Source organism: Daucus carota, chromosome 9 (assembly GCF_001625215.2).
Source record: "Daucus carota subsp. sativus chromosome 9, DH1 v3.0, whole genome shotgun sequence".
Taxonomy (NCBI): Eukaryota; Viridiplantae; Streptophyta; class Magnoliopsida; order Apiales; family Apiaceae; genus Daucus; species Daucus carota.
In genome coordinates this window covers 42,603,935-42,619,262 of record NC_030389.2, presented here as the reverse complement: position 1 = coordinate 42,619,262, position 15,328 = coordinate 42,603,935, and the positions used below count along the sequence as shown (strand labels likewise).

The 15,328-nt window shown below is 32.9% G+C and overlaps 2 protein-coding genes and 1 long non-coding RNA gene across 3 annotated transcripts; 2 read left to right on the top strand and 1 right to left on the bottom strand.

Annotated features, from left to right (window-relative positions):
• The first annotated feature begins 594 nt into the window (after positions 1–594).
• Positions 595–1,796, top strand: LOC108200231 (ras-related protein RABA4d). Its single transcript, XM_017368302.1, has 2 exons — positions 595–821; positions 1,358–1,796. The coding sequence occupies exons 1-2, from the start codon at positions 595–597 to the stop codon at positions 1,794–1,796; spliced, it is 666 nt and encodes a 221-aa protein (XP_017223791.1).
• Positions 1,797–2,981: 1,185 nt separating this feature from the next.
• Positions 2,982–4,978, bottom strand: LOC108202310 (uncharacterized). Its single transcript, XM_017370700.2, has 4 exons — positions 4,639–4,978; positions 3,686–3,757; positions 3,568–3,600; positions 2,982–3,475 (listed from the first exon to the last, which is right to left on the bottom strand). Exons 1-4 carry the CDS (start codon positions 4,726–4,728, stop codon positions 3,263–3,265), a joined length of 408 nt encoding a protein of 135 aa, XP_017226189.1. The 5' UTR covers positions 4,729–4,978; the 3' UTR covers positions 2,982–3,262.
• Positions 4,979–7,169: 2,191 nt separating this feature from the next.
• Positions 7,170–12,022, top strand: LOC108202270 (uncharacterized). Its single transcript, XR_010287489.1, has 5 exons — positions 7,170–7,449; positions 7,675–8,997; positions 9,105–9,332; positions 10,229–10,364; positions 11,809–12,022. It is a non-coding gene; the product is annotated as an uncharacterized LOC108202270 (long non-coding RNA).
• The last annotated feature ends 3,306 nt before the right edge of the window (positions 12,023–15,328 follow it).

Here is a 15,328-nt window from a genome sequence, read left to right as displayed (position 1 = left end):
AGTTAGAGGGCTGTAAATTTGATTATAAAAGAAACAACCTTAATCCTATGATTTGGAACTAAAAGAAAAGGGAGTTCAATAGTATTAGCTTCTTTAATTTCACCCATACAAATGTACCTATCAAAAAATTATTTTAATATCATAAGAAATATACCATGAATTGGGCTTATAACTTTTAAAAAAAAAACTGAAAATTTATGGAAATGTCTTTATGTCATAATTTTATTACAAAAGCCGTCAATAATGGGGTACCACACTATCTGCTTTTCCCCCTAGACATTTTCTATGTACTTTCTGTCTGAATTTTTTTTTCACAAACCCTAATTCATGCCATCATATTGTTGTTCAATTTTTTGTTTCCCTTTGATCTGACCATAGATATTGTTTATGCCATTTTCTAAACACCAAAATATCTGCATACATGCACATAGGTTCATCTGAACACCTAGATTTAATATCAATTTTGCATTGCATGCATGAAGAAGATTGGCCTATGATGTACAGTACATAGATGTTACCCTTTGATAATGATGATGAAATTATATTTAGATCCTTGAATTTTTTCTGTAATATTACGCGGCATTGTGTTTTGAAATGTCGAATCCGTATGGAGATTTTAATGCAAAGGTAGACTATGTATTCAAGATTGTACTGATAGGGGATTCAGCAGTTGGGAAATCACAGTTGTTGTCCAGGTTTGCCAAGAATGAATTTAGTCTAGATTCAAAAGCTACAATTGGGGTAGAATTTCAGACCAAGACCCTTGTTCTTGATAAGAAGACCGTCAAGGCGCAGATTTGGGACACGGCTGGCCAGGAAAGGTCTGCGTTTCTGTCATTAATGTGTTTATTTATCAGTTCATCGTTTTCTGTTATTTATCAGTTTATAGATGATGACTTGATCCATGATAAATAGTTCCAAATTCTTCCATTACTGTATATTTCCAGGGTATATCCTTTAGGCCAACTTTTGTATCACTCCATTTAAGTAGAATGATGCTAGTACTTCTTTAGGCAGGGCGGAACCAGACAGGGGTGCACAATACAAGTTTTCGAGTGAAGAATGAGAAACTAGTGCCTTCTAGATCTGAACCTACACTATATTGCAGAAATTTTTCTATAAATCATCTCAGTTCTGCCCATATGCTCAACATCTGGAACAAATTATAAAATCCAGGGTGCCCTGGTTTTGCCCCTGCATGATTGGCCTTATTTCCTTCCTAAGATACTAGCTCAATGTTACAATGCCTGCACAGATCATAATTCTACACAAATTTTAAATTATTCTACATATATATAGCTCAATTCTTTAGTTGAATGTGTTAGATAGGCATCTGAATATCTTACATTTTATCCAGGTATAGATCAGTAACGAGTGCATATTACCGCGGTGCAGTGGGAGCAATGGTAGTATATGACATAACAAAGCGTCAGTCATTTGATCACATACCTGGATGGCTCGACGAACTGAGGGCACATGCTGACAAGAATATTGTAATTATGCTCATAGGCAACAAGTCTGACCTGGGAAGTCTTAGAGCAGTACCAACTGAAGATCCCCAGGAGCTTGCAGAGAAAGAAAAACTATGCTTTATGGAGACATCAGCCCTTGAGGCAACTAACGTCGAGACTGCCTTTCTGACTGTTCTAACAGAAATATACAAGATTATAGGCAAAAAGGCCCTCACTGCTAGTGATGTAGATTATGCAAACTCTGCAACTCTCAAGGGAAGCAGTATAGTCATTGCTGGCCAGGAGCAGAATACTAGTGCAAGTAGTGGTGGCTGTTGCGTATAAATCTTAATTTTTTGCTTTTTAAGGTCTTACTTTTTACTTAGGAATATAAGTATGTTAGGTTAGGATATTACTGTTCAAACGGAAATTTTGTGCATAAATAGAATATTGTAATTTTAGTGAAGAACGAGCACAAGAATTTGATAAACCTATACGACATTTGAGACGCATAATACAGTATCCTGGCATGATACCTATTTTTCCACTTGATACATAATTTTTTCTATCTGCCATTGCTGGCAAGACATGATTACAATGCGCTGATACATCAAACACTTCTTCAATCATATTAGATATTAGTAAGCAAGCGCAGATTCTTTATGTTTTTCATTTAGCTCAGTTTGAAACTTCAGGGAACTGTTATAACAAGTGCTTGACTGCATATATTCCCATTTCCAGTCACTGAGCTACGAGATCCAGAACAGTACTGATACTTAACCAATTGAATGAAAGTAACCTCGTGGGATGATTCTGCAAGTGCAGTGCATTCCATCGAGAGTAAAGCATAATAGTCTAATCTGCAGAGGATTTTCATGGATTCATATATCCAGAAAGTCGTATGAAGCATAAGTTCATAATGCCTTTTGGCTGTGCAAAATCTTAGACCCGCGTCTTTGCTCAAGTCAAGTTTATGCTTCTTTCTGATTATTGCACTAAGATAAATCTTAATGATAACAACATAATACACATGCTGTCTTGGAACATTTAAGAGAAATGAAGTCTAGTCTGAGCTGAATCTGTACTCTGTTGTTTTAGTCTAGGTAGAGTCTTGAGTATGAGTTTCTTCCATCATTCTTGACACAAACACGATTGCAAACACTTGTTATTAAAATGTTTCGGTATAAATAACAGAAGTTCTGACAACTTTGCAGCAACCTGGATATGACATAATTGCGCAATTCATTATTGAGTATATTCTGCCAAGATAACCTATTGCTAACCTGCTATTCAAAATATACGGACGAATCAGCACTGTTCATGCTCTCTCTTACTTATCCAGCCTTAAACTCGGCCACTACATTACCTATCGCTAACCTGCTATTCAAAATATATGGATGAATCAGCACTGATCATGCTCTCTCTTACTTATCTGGTCTTAAACTCGGGCACTACATTAAAATTCCACCACGCTGCATATACTTCCCTGATTTCCATCTCCAAAAAATTATCTACTAAAGGTCAAGACTTCATATGAAGAAACTGTTGATATAAAATTCGATCCAACCACCAAGAATTCAATGAACAACAATACTCTCTCTTATAATCATAGAAGCAAAAGCAAGTGTATTTTCTAATTTTTTATGCTGGACAGAAAGTCAGAAACTAATTCCCATAGCCTTCTTACGAAGAAAAGTTTGATATAAACTTCAATCTGACCAACTATAAAGTGCTACATTATAGTACCACACATAAAACTACTAGCTCATAAATTAGTCAGTTGCAGAGTAGAATGACTTGTACTCATCTAGTCATCTGGGCTTGGTCCGAACGAACCTAACATCTACCTTCATAGATGGCAGATTAACGGGAGACATAAGAATTTTTGTTTGGAAGGTTCGAGGATTCTTGTTCTTATAGTCTTGCAAGGAGGCCTCAAAGTTGATCAAGTAAGTTGTACCCTCTGCCTCAACCGATTTCATTGTCTTCAGAACATTCACTGACAGAATGTCGTACTTTTCATTCTGCACGAGTGCATGTAAAACGATTAGATTGCAATCAGGGGTTCTAAAATTAAAAGAATTGTGTACTGATCAAAGATTTAAAAAACTCAAACCTGTTTCATGGTATCTCCGCGGATGATATCATTCTGAGAGAGACAACATAGTGTAAGAGTTATTATTGTACATCGGAATCATGAAATTTTAAATAAAAGAAAAGATTTAGTGACGAACCCGTCTCTTGTCATAGTCTTCAAGAGCCAACTGAGAGAGGTAAAGGGGCAGTTTGGATCCGGCTCCAGATTCCTGTAGTATCAAGATATAAAATTTATATACGAACGATTTGTCTAGTGTGCGTCTGTGAGCACGTGTTAAGTACTAAATTCTATGTATTTTAACTCCTTTTGATTGATAGAGTTTTTTATATGTAGAGGTCCACCAGGAGCTAACGGCTTAGCATGTGTTCATGGCTAGTGGGTACATGTTAGAAAAACCATACGCGATTAGAGTTTCTTTTTTGTAAGAGCTTAGCAAAGGGTATAAATCATATATTAGCCAAACAGGCTGTTGATTCATATTACACTAACTAAAATGGGATATAGGCTCTTCTCACTATTACTGACGGAATCAGGTCGGGACTAAAACAATGTCTAAGAAAACCGTTGGCCTACTGTGTGCCATGAGTGTATACTAAACACTAAATTCTATGTATTTAGCTCATTCTAATTTGTATAGTTTTTGTATATGCAGAGAGGCTACTATTATTAATAAGTAGAATCCAATCAAAATAAGTTAAACTGTTTAGTATGTGTCCATTAGCACATACTAGAAAAATCAATACTCAGAGTTATACACATGCTAGAAAAATCGATACTCGAGTTATACATGGGTACATTTTCTTCTTTGTAAGAGCTTAGCAAAGCGTATAAAGCATAAATTAGCCAAACATGGAATGCATTACAGGCTGTTGATTCGCTCTTCTCATTTATCTTGATCAGTGACGGAATCAGATCGGGCTAAAACAATGTCTAAAAAACATGTTCCTTGTTCCACTCCATCGTATATACAGATACAATCATACGAAGAGTGATCAAATATAATGAACAAATGAACACAGATAAATAAATAATTAGGGTTTGACTTGAATAAATTAAAATAGATAAAAAAAAACGATGAAAGAAACGTACGGTGCAGAGAGTATATTCTTCACTGACTTTTTCCTCTCGAAAATCGGGGTATATTTCCAAGTTGCAACTCCACGGCCCATCTTGATCCATTATCAGACCTTAACTGATTGATTTCTTTTCGTGTTTGATAACAATGATCGATCGAATTGCTTCGCAAGCAAAATCCAGAATATATTCGCTGGTGACGAGTTCATGCACTTGAACAAAAATCTAGGGAGCCTGCTTTTCGTATCAACAAACTACCCTCTCTGGTCTTTGTTACAAGACGAATGAATTTTTGCACACAATTCTAGGTGCTTTGATCACCTAATTAAAATTGGGTTTATCCTCTGTTGTCCCGGGACACCGGGTTCGACTCTGGCTCACCCCGAGAATCGTTAGAACAAATACTAATTTGTAAGGCGTATAAGCCTGCATTGTCAAAAAAAATTAAAATTAATTTTTTTAATTTTTTTTCGAATTAAAATATATGTATATTTTAATTCAGGAAAAAAGTTTTAAAAAAAATATAATTTTATGTAAGTGGCCAAAGCACCTACAATTGTGTGCAAAAAATGTTGGTGCCTTATAATAAGTAATGGAGGGAGTATATATTAGGGTTTACAAGTGTAACCAATTTTAATTTAAATTAATTTCAAAAAACTTAATATATTTATTATTTATTATAATACATGAGTTTCCTCCAAAATGCCTAAATATTAAACTAATAATATTTTTTTTAATTTTCTTTTAATTAAATTTTAATCAAGATATTAACCTGATACAAGTTTATTAAGATCACTTAACCAATACAATATTTTGATATATAATATAATTAATCTCAAAAATAATTATTTAATTCATCTTTATCTCTATTAATTAACACTTTTCTATACTCAAATACTATTCAATAATAATAAATTATCAATTAGCTTCGCTTTTTTCATAAAATTATATATTATATAATAAAGAATGATTAGTTATATGTAACTAATAAGGTTCTTAGCTAATATAAAAAACGTGATTATATAAGACCCATCCATTTGATCAAAATTAAACAAAATTATATTTAAAAACAAAATTATATGTATAGAAATAAAATAATACTCCCTCCGTCCCTCTAATTTCTATACACTTTCTTTTTCGGGATATCCCATTCAATTCTATACATTTCAAAACTTTCCCAAAATAGTAAACGTTTATAATATAAAAATCCCACCCACCTAGGGATGGCAGAAAAAACCGATCCAAATGGATACCCGACCGTTTCGACCCGAATGGATCTTACCGAACCCGATATTTTGGATTTGGATTTGGATTTGGATTTGATTTTTAGACCCGAACGAGTTTGGATTTGGATTTGGATACTAGGTATTCCGTATCGAAACCCGACCCGAAATCCGAATCCGATCCAAACCCGATCCAAACCCGAAACCCGAAAAATATCCAATATATATGTATGTATGTATGTATGTATGTATGTATGTGTGTATATGTATATGTATACTAATATACTTTTTTTCAATTTTAAATCTACTAAATTTTGTTTATATATATATATAGGTAGAGTGTGAATGTGTATATTTTTGGGTTATAGTGACTTTTTTTGTTTAACTAATGAGTTACTTTAAAATTTCATACTCCATATAGTGAAGATTTGTGTTTATAAATTATTAAATACGGTTCAAGATTTTATTAATGTGTAATACTTTATTATTAAAGTAGTTTAGTTTTAAATATAATGAAATAAAGGACGAAAAAATCAAAAATAATATTTTTACAATACTATATAAATTTCGGAATTCAGGTTTTGGATAAACCCGAACAAACCCGAACCCGATCCGAAACCCGTGGATTTGGATTTGGATTTGATATTTGAAACCCGATTGGATTTGGATTTGGATTTGGATTTTAAAAATAATTTGGATTTGGATTTGGATATCTCAAATATCCGAACCGATCCAACCCGTTGCCATCCCTACACACACCCACTACTTCCATCTACTTTTCCAAATCTATCAATTAAATATGCATGGGTCCACCACTTTACCTACTTTTCTTTTTCTTTCTCATTATTTTATATTATTTTATACACTTTTTTTAGTCTCCGTGTCCATTCCAAACGTATACTTTCTAGAGGGACGAGGGAGTATACAATTACTGAAGTTAACAGTCAGTCTCTAATTAATTACTCCCTCCGTTCCTATTTATCTGTCCACTTTGGAAGTAAGAATTTGTCCCTATTTATCTGTCCATTTATACTTTCAAAACTAATTTAATGATAGTTTTGCAAATATATCTCCATAATTTCAATTTTCAAGGCTTGACTTATTTAAAACTTGGTTGAATTCATGTTTTCAAGACATAAAGTAGGGGTATTCCACCATTTTCAAGATATTAATTAGAGGTATTTAATGAAAAAGTTCATACAATCAATTATTCCTTGGTATGTGTTTTTTTTTCCAAAATGGACAGATAAAAAGGGACGGAGGGAGTAATAAAGTTCGGGCTTTTAAGAATTTCACACCGGGCTCAAGATAAGTAAACTTTTGTAAAGTCTTAGCCCACCTGAGCCCAATCACAGGTGCGCCCCGACAGTATATATTCGCGAGAAAGAAATACTAATTAGGGCTAGGGTTTCGATCGATAATGGTGAGGACGAAACGGAGTGAACGAATTGGTCGCAACCATAAAGCTCCTCGAGTGCAGTTGTATTATGGTGAAGCTTGGTTTGATCTTTACGACCCTCCTAACAAAACTCTACCTACTGATGAATTGAATAGTCTTGTTATTCTCGCTCAGTTGGCCATTTACCACTACAACGTCAACCAGGTTAACACTATGCCGCTTTTTTGACTTTTTACACGTATTTTAAAAAAATAATTTATGATATTCCCTTTGTTCCATTATAAAAGTCGCATTACGTGTAAAAAGTCAAAGCTGATTGTTATTATGGGACAGAGAGAGTATCATGCAGGATACGATGGCAATCAAGTTTATACAATTTTTTACGTGTAATTTGAAATTGATAATATACGCGTTTTGTATATCATGCAGGGTACCAATTATGAGAATGTCAAGGTGCTCCAGGCAGAAAGGCGGTCTTGTTATTATAAGTATAATATCGTATTCGAAGCCTCGTTGTTACATGATAACAGTGCAGTTGAAATCTTTAAAGCAGAAGTCGTTACCTCTAACCCTGGGTGTCGGACTATGAAGTCGGTGGAGATTAAGTCTGTCAAGATCAACTCTCTACAATCATCTGATGAGTCAGATGATCAAGTGTTTTGAAATTCGTATTTGGAGATTATAGGTTTCGAGTGATGAAAGCCTTCAACAAGTATAGTTGTGTGAGATTTGCAGTTGGAAGGATATATTACATCATATAATTGAACATATGTGTAGGTTTTTTTAATTTTTTGTTTGATTCTCTTTTTTAAAATTTGTTTTCTTTAGTGTTCTGGTTCTATGATGAATTCGTATTTTATGATAATTATCAGAAACACCTAGTTTCAGTAATGAGTGATAATTAAGCTAAACGACATGATTGATCATGCTTGATTTTGTGTTTAGATCCCTACATTATGCATGCTGGAATCATTTTAATGGTCTTGTTTTGTGTTTATATATGTTTATATATGAATGTGGATAGATTCAGCCATTCAGGGAGTGCTGTAGTATATGATGTTAGGTCTGATTCAATTGAGCTGATTTTGCTTAAAGTTTTTCAACTTTATCTGGCCTTTTATGGTTGCTGGGGTTGATTTAATGGTTTTTTTTTTTTTCATAATTTAGGATTATACGTTTCACAAATCTTGTATGGTGGGTTTATCCTCTGTTGTCCCGGGAGACCCGGGTTCGACTCTGGCTCATCCGATAAGTATTAGGACAGATTCTAATTTGTAAGGCATATAAGCCTGCATTGTCAAAAAAAAAAATTTGTTCACCCCTTCGCGATTGTTATTACTGGTAAAGCACATGATGGTCGGAGAAACCCTTCTCGAGTGTGTGGTGACTGAGAGCATGCTCCTCCTCCTCAAAAAGACTAATCCCATCCCCAAACCGCCCTTGTCTTCTCAGTTCCTTTTTCTTATCATTTTCTCTAAAATTGCGTTTGGTATGGTGGCTATAAATGATTTGTGCTCAATGACATGACTTGTCTTGATCACAGAAACTACCTGTAGCTTGTAAGTAAGATAGATTGAGTAGAACTGTGACAGGGGATCTCAATATGCAATTTTGTTTATATGGTTGTAAATTATGTGGCTGGGGGGAAGTCGATTTTGTAAGGCTGGATCGCAGTACGAGTCCTTTCTTCAATTTCTCGAAGCCAGAGACAACTGCTACAAGGTGGAACCGAGTCTCCCGTGTGCTCCCAAGGTATCTTTTTCTTGTGTGGATTTTTCTAATTTGTGTAAGAAAATCAGTTAAATGCCGAATTACAAGAATTATGCTTTTCTAATTTTGTGTTCCAACTCTGTCCTTAGATGCGAGAGCACAGAAATTGGCTCTTCAGCAGTCCAAGTATTTTCTAGGAGCATGCCAGGATAGCTTTTAATACGAAGGAGCATGCCATTATCACTTTGTTAAGTGATTTAGCAAAAGAAAAAATTGTGTGTTAAGTGACCATTTCTCGTAAAATCTCAAGGTGTTGTGAAAAGGGCTTACCAGGATCATATTGTATTCTAACACACTATTACGTTTCTGTAATATCTGTAAGTGCCCTTTCAAATACAAACCAATTCATTGTTCATGCAAACTTCAAACTTGTGATTTGTATCAATGGGTCTGGTAATTTGTTCTACGATAAAGTGTAATTTTTTAAGTCCTAGATAACGTTCGAATCTTGGAACTGAGATAATCTAATGCAAGATAATCTTTTGCTGAATCGAGTGGATGTCAGACTTAAAATTTCTTTGGCCAGAAAGCTAATGCTCTCTGTCAAGTATCAAGCAGATATTGTTACAAAGATGTTGTTTCTGATTCCTTCTGGAATGGCACATATCTTAAGATTTTGTATCGAAACAATGCCCTGATACACCAAATAGTTCTTCAATCATATTAGCAAGCAAGCACAGATTCTTTATGTTTTCCATTTAGCTCAGTTTCAAACTTCAGGGAACTGTTAGTACTGATACTTAACCAATTGAAAGAAAGTTGTCGTGGGCTGATTCTGTAAGTGCAGTGCATTCCCTCGAGAGTAAAGCATAATAATCTAATTACAGAATAATGAGAAGCTGCAGAGTGGAAGATGAATTCACCTGGATAGAGGATTTTCATAGATTCATATATCCAGAAAAGTCGTATGAAGCATTAGTTCATAATGCTTTTTGCTGTGCAAAATCTGAGACCCGTGTTTTTGCTGAAGTCAAGTTTATGCTTCTTTCTGATTTTTGCACTAAGATGAATCTTAATGATAACAACGGAATATACATGCTGTCTTGGAGCATTTAAGAGGAATGAAGTTTAGTCTGAGCTGAATCTGTACTCTGTTCTTTTAGTCTAGGGAAAGTTTTTAGTATGTGAATGAAAGAACAGAGAAAAATTAAATGGTGATCAATATGCATGAAGAAGCATAAAGTAACTGATGTTTTTATATGTGTTGACACAGAGCACTTCATGAGGGACTGATATCGTTTGTCTGGAAAAAGGATGAGCAGATGCCATGGTGGGGAATGCTTTTGGCGTTATTCTTAGATTGGATTGTCACCCTTCCAGCCGGAGTTATTCAAGCAACTACCAACCAGGTAACACCACTGAACTATTCCTGACATGAGTTTCTTCTTCATTCTTGACACAAACACGATTGCAAACACTTATTATCAAATTGTTTCGGTATGCATAACAGAAGTTCTGACAACTTTGCAGCAACCTGGATATTAGTACATACTTGCGCAATTCATAATTGGATATATTCTGCCAGGATAACCTATTGCGAACCAGCTATTCAAAACTTCGTTCTTTGTTTAGATTTTATTCACAAAGTTCTTAGAAATTTTAAATCTTGATTCCCTTGTTCCAGCTGGTGGGAACTCAAGTTGCTGGTGGTATAGTAGATCAAGTCTCAGAACTAATATCCCTATACTTCCTTGATCTCCTTTCCAACAAATTATCTATTAAGTTCAAGACTTCATATGAAGAAATTGTAGATATAAAATTCGATCTAACCACCAAAAATTCAATGAACAACAATACTCCCTTTTAAAATTTTATTAGAAGCAAAAGCAAGTGCTGGACAGAAACTGATTCCTATAGACCTCTTAATAAGAAAAGTTTGATATAAACTTCAATCTGACCACTATAAAGTGCTACATTATAATACCACACATAAAGCTACTAGCTGATAAATTAGTCAGTTGCAAAGTAGAATGACTTGTACTCATCTGGGCTTGGTCCGAACCAACCTACATCTAGACCCGGCTATTGGGGCGTGCAAACAGCCTAATAGCATAGGCTCCAAATTTTGTGAGAGCCTTCAATTTTAAAAAATTTCAGTATATAAAGGGTCATGTTTGGGAATTAGCCGTTAGCGGTTAGCAGATTGAATTATATGTTTTGACTAGCGGTTTCAAAATTAGCTTTTTGAGTCCAAACCTATATTTCAATCCGCTAACTACCAAACACTTATATTATCGGATTCTAGTGGTCAAATCTCTAAACCACCCTAAACCTCTATTTTTGTCCCAAAACTCTAACATTCAAATAAGGCCAAGATTTCTCATAATATAAAAAAAAGTCCATCTCGTTGATATTCAATGTCCAACTGTTACAATCACATTACTCATGTAATTTCTTTCTCTTACTAGTAAAATTTATTTAATATTTTATTAGATTAATAAACTTAAATATTTAATTTCTAAATAAATTTTCTACTTTTTTTGCCGTCAAGAATGTTATTTTTTTTCCAGGTTCATAATATAAATAGTTAAAGAAAAAAATTGATTTTAGATTAGACATTAATTGAAATTTAAATTTGTGAACTTTATAATGAATAGTTGATTTGAAAAATAATCTTTAAATGTATGACTTAAAATATTTATTTGGATATTTGTGTCGTCTATGACAATTATATTTGATTATTAATACTTTGTTGTCAATAATTTTGATTTTTCTTCAATTATTTTTGTTGAGAAAATAGGAAGAGATATCTTGACACATGGACAGATTATTATTTTAATTTTTTTAGTACAGGATCTCCGTTTTACTTGAGTCGGCCCTGCTCCTATCTTCATAGACGGCAGATTAACAGGAGACATCAGGCCTGCTATTATCTTCATAGACGGCAGATTAGCGGGAGACATAATACTTTCTTTTGGAAGTTTGAATAAGTTTATGCGTGCAAGAATCGTAAACTTTTCGAGGGTGTCAAGACTCAAATTATTATTGAGAGATGAGATATATATACATGTGCAAACTTTTTTGTATACTTTTTTCTGAATCATGTTTAACATAAAGAGTATTCTAATATTATTTAATATGAAAGTTTAAAATTATTTTTAAATATAAGTACAATTCATACTGCACTAGATTTTTAATTTTATAAATTTAAGTTACTTTTTACATATCAATTTAACGTAAAATAAGTAAAATAAAATATTTCAAATTTGTTAAATTTTTGTAACAAAATAAATATAAAATATAAGTTTTAAGAAAAAATTGATGAGAAACAAAGTGAGAGAGTAGATATTGAATGGATATTAAAAAAATACGAGTGAGATTAAAAAATTAACAACAGTAGTTAAAAAATAAGAGAAATTGTTAACTAAATGAATTTTTAAAAGTAGGAAAAGTGAGGTTCCATATAAATAAGAACAAAGAAACAAAAATAAAATAAGTATGGAGATTAGTTTAATGGCACACAAGATTTACGCACCATGCCAGTTCAGGGGAGATTAAGTTAGTGAATGACAAGTTTTACACATCAGACTCTCATAATATATATGAGATATAATTTCTAATTTAAAAGTGATTTGGTACAGAAATTAATCTATTTCTGCAATAAAAGATAATAGTTGATAGTTTAATTTGTCAAAAAACAACAAAAATCTATTTCAATCAACTCTGAAGAATTTGAGGCGGAGGAAGACGGACTATAATGTCACCATGATAGTTAATTGGTGGATGATTTCTCAATATCAAATTTCTACTAGGACGATCGTCAAGGTTGGTGGTAGTTAATCCATTGAGATAGGGTTCAGATTGTAACACCCCTTCCCCTTTTTAATCAGAGCTCTTCCACCTCTGTAACCGGATAACTTTTTCCAACTTCGAAGTTGTCAACGATGAAAGCAGCAAGGTCTTTGCAACCATCATCCGACACTTCGTTGAAGTACCTGTTAGTGCATGTTTTGTATACTCATAGGACCAGTAAATTATGATATATCTTTTTGTCAAGATAGAAAATAGTAAAATTGATTAATAAAAAAATTAGAAGGGGTCCAAAGTTTCAGTTACCGTTGCATCGGTAAAAAAAAAAAGTTTCAAAATTAAAGTTGATAAAAACCTACTTGAGATTCTCGATATCACGGGAACGGTTGAACAGACTTACAATTTTATCAATCGAAAAGGACTTTTAGAAAATATTGACTCTGATGTTATCATCAATGATTTTGTTTCTTGAAACACTTGTAGAACTCATTTTCTATGAATTGTCAGATTATGTATTAAATCATGACTTATAAATTGTTTTTAGTTTTTATAATATCTGTAAGTAAATATTTGATGATTTTAAATATTTTCAGAAAAAATTAAGAGGGCTCCAATTTATTTTTTAGTCTAGGCCCCGAAAAGTTCAGGATCAGACCTGGTTATAAAAGATCATTTTCAAAAATTGAGATTAATTTTACATACGTTTATCAGGTTCTTCATATCCGCTGGATGTTTGCGCAACTTGTTCAATTGAATTAATGTCACAACATAAATACAAATTCATTATTTTTGCTGAACCAAATAAGTGGCATACATGTTTGGAAGAAACGAGAGATCAGGTGAGTTGATCTTAGTGCGTTTGACATGACCATCTACATAAAAACAAAAAAGATAATTACCAACTGGAACGCATAAGAAATTAATATAAAAGTTACAAATGAATACAACCTCAAGCTTCAATCTAGATAATAGGCCTACGAATACAAAATGTATATACATATAATCATAAATCTAGAAATGAAAAAAATAACAACCACGAGTTTAGATTTGTTGTAGACACTACGTATAGTTGAAAAGACGTGTAAGATTACCAATTATAATAGTCATTACTTTAATGCTTTACAGAAGCAGAAGCGGATATATGTACACAATGTTTATGTATGTATATTACATAATGATATCACAAAACAAAATCGAAAAAATACCCTCATGATCTTTGGTGAACAAGTACTTGCATCGATACCAATATATTTTCATCAATACATAATATACAACCACATGATTATAAAAAACACACAAATCCTCAAGCTCACACATGAACACACACAATAGTCCATAATTAAAACACACGTAGCTATACATAACATAAATCGCATTCAGAAAAGCATCAAAATACAAAAAAAAAATTAGGCGAACAACTGTTTGATACAAATATATATATGGCCAACATTCCAAAGAGAGACTTCTTATATGGAGTTACATAGTGCGCCACTATAAATCATCAATTTTATAATAAATTCTGTTATTGAATACATATAAAACGTGATTCTAATATAAAATACTATAAAATAAATCTATTTTAAGTAATTTAACACTTAAAATTTGATTAAAAAAGTATATTTTCGAAACTGATTCTACAACAGAATAATTCTGGATGATTATTATTCGGTTATAGAATCATGTTGAGATATTGCATAATTTTAGATGATCTTTGTAATAAAAAAATTGTATAACTTCGTTTTCGGTTTAATAATCAAAATTTGCAATTATATTTCATAAAAAATATAATAGAATATATATTATGTATATATTTATAATGGTGTGCTACCTAACTCCATATAAGAGGGTATGTTATGGAGTGCTACCCTATATATATATATAGCACGAAATATACATACAACAAAATGATGATGAAAACTGCACACAAATCCTCAACTCCACACACATAATAAACTCACAAACACAAATCGCATTCATAAAACAGTAAAATACATATAAATCTTGACTCATAACTATTTGATAAAAATATAAAAAAGATACATAGCATGAAACTGGTAAAACACTGCAATAAGTAACTATATACACACGTACACGCGCAGAAAATGCACATCTAGACAGGATTGCATCAGATTATGAAACAGGTAAAATCACACACACATAGAGTTATAGAGAGGGGGAGGGGAGGAGAGAGTGTTTGAGGAATTAGAGGAAAGAGAACATACCTGAAAATTTATTCAGAAAAAAAAAGAAAGAACATACCTGAAAATTAGAAATGGACAAGGTTGAGAATGAAACGAAGAGCGGTATATATACCGAATGTGTGGGTACAATACATAACTCAAAATGTGATTATACTCTTAGTGCTCGACTCCTAGTCCTAGCTTTGCCATGGGTAAAATTGTCCTCTCACAAAATATATACCTGAAAACTACAAATAATAAATGGAGTTGTCAAATTTTGTAATTCTAATTATCGTTGTCCTTTTTTGTGTTGATGCAATTGGTGAAATGTTTTTGCTACTGTCATCAGTTTTATATTGATTCATCTAGTTTTCCGTAGTCTT